This window comes from Aphanomyces astaci (assembly GCF_000520075.1).
Source record: "Aphanomyces astaci strain APO3 unplaced genomic scaffold supercont1.120, whole genome shotgun sequence".
Classification (NCBI taxonomy): Eukaryota; Oomycota; class Saprolegniomycetes; order Saprolegniales; family Verrucalvaceae; genus Aphanomyces; species Aphanomyces astaci.
Window position 1 is genome coordinate 56771 of NW_009798383.1, and position 5382 is coordinate 62152.

The 5382-nt window shown below is 47.7% G+C and overlaps 1 protein-coding gene across 1 annotated transcript; it reads left to right on the forward strand.

The window, feature by feature from the left end:
* Window positions 1-3116: 3116 nt before the first annotated feature.
* H257_17804 (hypothetical protein) lies at window positions 3117-4754 on the forward strand (the record flags this gene model as incomplete). The annotated part of the gene is made up of 1 exon (XM_009846747.1): window positions 3117-4754. One exon carries the CDS (start codon window positions 3117-3119, stop codon window positions 4752-4754), a length of 1638 nt encoding a protein of 545 aa, XP_009845049.1.
* Window positions 4755-5382: the final 628 nt, after the last annotated feature.

Consider the following 5382-nt stretch of genomic DNA (forward strand, 5'->3'; position numbering starts at 1 on the left):
CGTACACTTGGTCGACAAGCGTGTACGGACTTCAACAGCAGACTTCTTGGGGTGGGTCGTTCAGGGACTGTACTGCGCAGGGTCTAAGCCATACACTGCAAAATGTGAACTGTTATTATGTATGTTATGTAAGATGAAAGTATGTAAAGCTATCCTAAAGCCAATTTCCCCCCGTCGATCTGGTCGAGGCTTGCCAGTGCTGTCGTCACGCCTCTAGGGCAAGGCATGGTGGTCGATTGTGGTCCAAAACACGGGTCGCCATTGGTCGAAATCCCTTGCAACTGCAGCGGCTACTGAGCACCTCAGACTTTTGGTGTGGTGTTGACTACGGCGGTGCCCAAATGTATGAACTCGCATATGCAGCGGACATTGCAACATAATCCTGATTTGTAAGAAGTGATCCCAGGGCATAATTGTTGCTGAAAGTGTAGACCCATGACCAGCATCTCGGAACAACAAATGACATCTCCAGCACCAAGTCCCACCCTTAACACGCAATCGGCAACGCTTCCAACATCCGATCCCACTGTTGAAACGCAACCAAGATACCCAGGGAACCCGGGGTGCCCTGGGTCTCCAGGGAATGTTGGTCTGCTCGGGAATGATGGGCTCATTGAAATGTTGGCCCACAATGTTGGTTTGACAATGGTTTTACCACACTATTCACCGTTACTACGATTAACGGTGTACAACGTTGTATGCCTTCGTGTTTCACGTTAACGATACTAGTAGGATTATACGTATCGTAGCAAGCAATTAGTCCCACCCACTTACTCAGGGACGTTTTAGGTCAATAGTATCAAATTCCCTGAGTGAGTGGGTTTTGACGAATTGAGTGGGTGTGTCACCCACTCACTCGGGGAATTCGTCCTTCGGATGCGTGGCCAACTTCAAGCGATCAACATGTCGCGGCCCAGTTCAAGATACCACTAAGCTCAAACTGGTAAATGCTGGAAGTCTAACGAATGCTTTATGATACAGTATTGATGGTTATTTACTACAAGGATGATTGCAGCAGTCCCACCAAAATGCCAATGTCATGTCGCCATGATTAGAGCGTCAACAGTACTGTAGTACTACTACAGTGTGCTACCGGTAGATAGTACTTCGAAGTATTTTTTGGTGTAACGAAGCACTACTGTAGTACGTAACAGTAGTACATGGAGTTGGTCCATGTGATGTAGTACTGAACTGTACCACCTGCAACACCAGGTGTTCGTGAAGTTGCCGAAATGACGCTGGTATGTATCTTTCCGATAAGTTTTCGGTGCAAGTTCATCCAGTACTACAGGTAACCGCATTGGAATTGGATCACAGTGGTACTTGCATATTTTTATACTTGGCCAAAAAAATATCAAAGGGATTCAGTCAATTGCATTTTGGCCAATAAGTCATCGACAAAATAGCGAAGTGCCATTCGTCATATTCGACGACACCACCTGGCACGCATGATTCAAAACTCAAATATAGCAAGCAATGATTGGCTGATGAGTATCACATGACATTCACGTTCAAACTTTCTCACGATGCAACCAAAACGTGTGGCCAAACAGTTCTACCGACGCTTCAACATCCGCAGCATTCGCATATATCTCCGACGCTTTGAGAGTTTGCCATTCAAGTCTATGTGTCGTAAAGAATGGTTGTATGAAGAAAGGGTTCACACAGCAGCAGCAAAGCGTTTGAAACTTAGCGGGTCATCAATGTTTGGGGTATGGTTACGGTAGTAGCTCAATGATTGTAAGTGCGTTTGAAAAAGTCTTGCCAAATGTAGTTCAGTTGTAACTAACACAAGTAATGTAGGTATTTGTTGGTGTTTGTGTGCTGTTGTATGCGACGTGGTTTTTAGCAATGTCAATTGGTTACAATTTGGCCAATCCGAGACTGTTAATTGTGTACTGTATTGTATTTTAATAAATCTATCGAAATTTTTATAACACCCACGTTTTGACTCACCTCCATTTTATATGAAAATTTGTATGTGGTTGTTGTACCACTGTGATCCAATTCCAATGCAGTTACCTGTAGTAATTCCCTATGAGCAAAAGTTCCCCTGTTGTGTACGTCATCCGTTCACTTGCTCTTACTCTCTGGTCCATAAAAGTTGTTTGCTTCTATTGTGACGCAAGCGTAACCCAGGGCACAGGTAGATGATAGATATACCACCAGTACGTGTCCTGTATGATTCATATTTTTTGCGAAATTAATCGGATGCTGGGTGAAATATATTGACGAAAACTGAAATTAAGCGATAGTTGGTTGAATTATACTGCTGGCTTGGTGAAATATAAACCTGAAGTTTGAGGTCTCCACGAAATTAAATGGAGATAACCGAAATATATCAGTGATCTCGTGAAATCCGTAACTTGGCGCCGCGCACTTCGAATGTCATACTGAGTTATTTTGATGGGAAATGATAGCGTATGAAACAAATAGTGGAACTGTTCTCAGGGAATTATTCCAACTTCACCTTGAAGCACGAAAACTTGCCCGCCGCCATCATCCATTCACTTGTTCAATCGGCTTCGCGTCGTAAAGTTAATGTATGATCTGTTGGTGGAATTCCATTGACTCCACCGACTACGTCGTGTAAGCTTATATCAATTGCTCACCTTGGATTAGGATTATGATAGAATTGGTGAACATCGCGTCCGTTGTGTAGGCGAGAAGGCGTAGTAGCTACGTAGTACATGTATACCCTCGCGGGGGAGGGCCCCACTGTACTACGGGGACGCCTTGTGACATTGTGACGTCTAGCTTTTCGAGCTTCCGCGGTTAGGTTACATACAACTGTATTTATATTCTGTATAACTGTATGTATGACTGAATTGCCCGGGACAATTCAACATCGTGACGCTTTTGCATCGGCACATTGCCCTTTCCAGTGCATGTAGAGCCTGGCATGTAAAGAATCCCAAGCATCAAAAACAGTTTACGTGAGAGTATGTACTCTACGTAGATTTGGGTAACTCGCTCCTCTTTGAAAACGTGAACTTCAACTCATCGCTATCCAGGTGAAGAAAACTACTACGTAGTACAAGATTTCCATCAGTTGCTGGTCCTGTTTCAGCGTTTGAGCTTGAACACAGTCTCATCTTCTCACTTTTGGATTTACCATGCCAGTCAATCATCTCCTCCAAGAACGCGTGTCATATATCGCGTCGATCACCAAACTGGCTGACAAGGATGTCGACGGGTTCAAAGACGCAAGTACCCCGCTGGACCTCGAGGACGGCGCCCTTCGAGAAGGCGGTTCGCTCGTATACACCTCCCCCGAAGTTTTGACTCTTCTCTTCCAGTACGCCGTGGTGGGCATCTGCCGCGCCGGACTCGGGGGCATACACCTGCCCATACTGACCTACTACTTTGGTTTGGAGTCGGCCACGCTGAGCTCTGCGGGCGGTCTATTGACTTTGGGTTGGTCGTTCAAGGTGTTTTACGGTCTGCTCTCGGATTGTTTCCCCATCATGGGCTACAGCCGCAAGCCTTACATTTTGATTGGATGGGTTATGACTGCGATATGTTTCGTTGTGATTGCGTTGAAGCCGGCGGGTCCGTCGGTGATCTTGGACAGATCGGACGAGAACAGGAAGGCCGCGCAGTCCTACGGGTCGCTCGTCGTGCTGATCTGCTCCGTGGCCAGCTTCTGCTACATCATGGCCGACGTTGCATGTGACGCCTTGGTGGTCGAATTATCCCAACGCGAACCCGAACGCGTGCGTGGGCGTCTGCAGTCGTCCATCTACGGCACACGCTTCGTCTTCCAAGGACTGACCACCGCAATGTCTGGTTTCCTTATGAGCTCGGAGCGTTACGGCGGCAAGTTTGGGTTTGACATCAGCGTGAACGCATACTTCGGAGTCCTCGCGGTACCCGTGGTCGTGAATGTGTTTTTGGTGTTCTTCTTCATGAAAGACCGCAAGCGTGGCACCATCCATTTTGCCACGTACTTTCACGACGTGTACGAACTCATCCAGAAGCGCGCCGTGTGGCAAGTCATGATCTTCTACTTCATGTTCAACCTGCTCGCGAGTGGGATCGGGTCGTTGGCGGGCAACTACATCCAGGTCTACTGGGCCCACGTCGAGCCCGTCAACAGCGCCGTGGCCGGCGTGATTACGTATATCATCTTAGCCACCACAGTTTTCGCCGTTGGCCGGTGGGGCACCCACTGGAACTGGCGTTTCATCTTGGTTATATCGACTTTGTCTGGTGTCGTCATCGATGCCATTGTGCAGTACCTCACCATCTACGACATCGTGCGCAATCAGTGGTTCTACATTGGCGTCCCTCTCACCTCAGAAGTTCCGGAAGCCGTCCAATTCGTCGTGTCCACGTTTGTGATTGTGGAACTGGCGGGCGATGGCAACGAAGGCCTCATCTACGGCCTGCTCACGACCATGGGCAACCTCCCCGCGACTTTTGGAAAAATGGTCACAAACGTCTACTCGACGCAGCTCAAAGTGACCAAAGCCGACATTGAGACTGACACAGCAGAAGTCCGCAACCACGCCGCGTACTCGTACTTAGTTGTGTACGGGACAACTGTCCTTGCATGTTGCTGGGTGGTGATCCTGCCGCCCCAAAAGGCCGCTGTCAAGGAAATGCTCCAGCACGGAGCCAAGTACCCTATCATAGGCGCGTTGATCATCGTCTTGACGTCCGTCATCCTTTGTGTCTCCGTCACGGCCATCATGATGACCATGTTTGAAGCCACGTCGTGCTACCTCTTGGCCGGTGGCCAGGGGTGTTAATCAACAATACCGAAGTCCATAGTATGTGTTTTGAGTAAGAAATGCGAAGTCTTTTGTTTCATACGAGCTTACTTGCTCATTAGCGTGGCTCTCAAATCAGTTTGGATTCAACGGGGCGGTTCGGTGGGCTCGTCCAGCTTGACTTCTCATCTCAATACATCATCATATCGAAGTACGTACAGTACACAACTTTGTGGACACTTACAGTACACAGTTCGAAACCCCGAAACGAGTGACAATAGAGAGTTTTCGGTAGTCCACTTTTGAGTTGAGATAGATAGCACAAAATACTCTATAAATCTATAAACCTCTAAAATCACGTTCTCCGAATTGTGTGAATCTCAACACATTTTGGAGATCCAGGAACCTCTACAGTATCTCCCAAACTTTGCTGAGGTAGGTAGATACATCGTCGATGCGGATAAACATCCGGATAATAAAACGATGATGACCATTCCTTCACTCGATTCCTGCCATGTCAACAATCGACAGCCCAGCCAACCCGGTCTTCAAGTCGACGACGCCCAATCCCGTCCCGGCAAGTTGGATTCACTCAATATTCAACGAGTTAACGATCTACCGCTAAGAGGACGGGCACGAGACCAACAAGCATGGTGGTCCCGTGGGT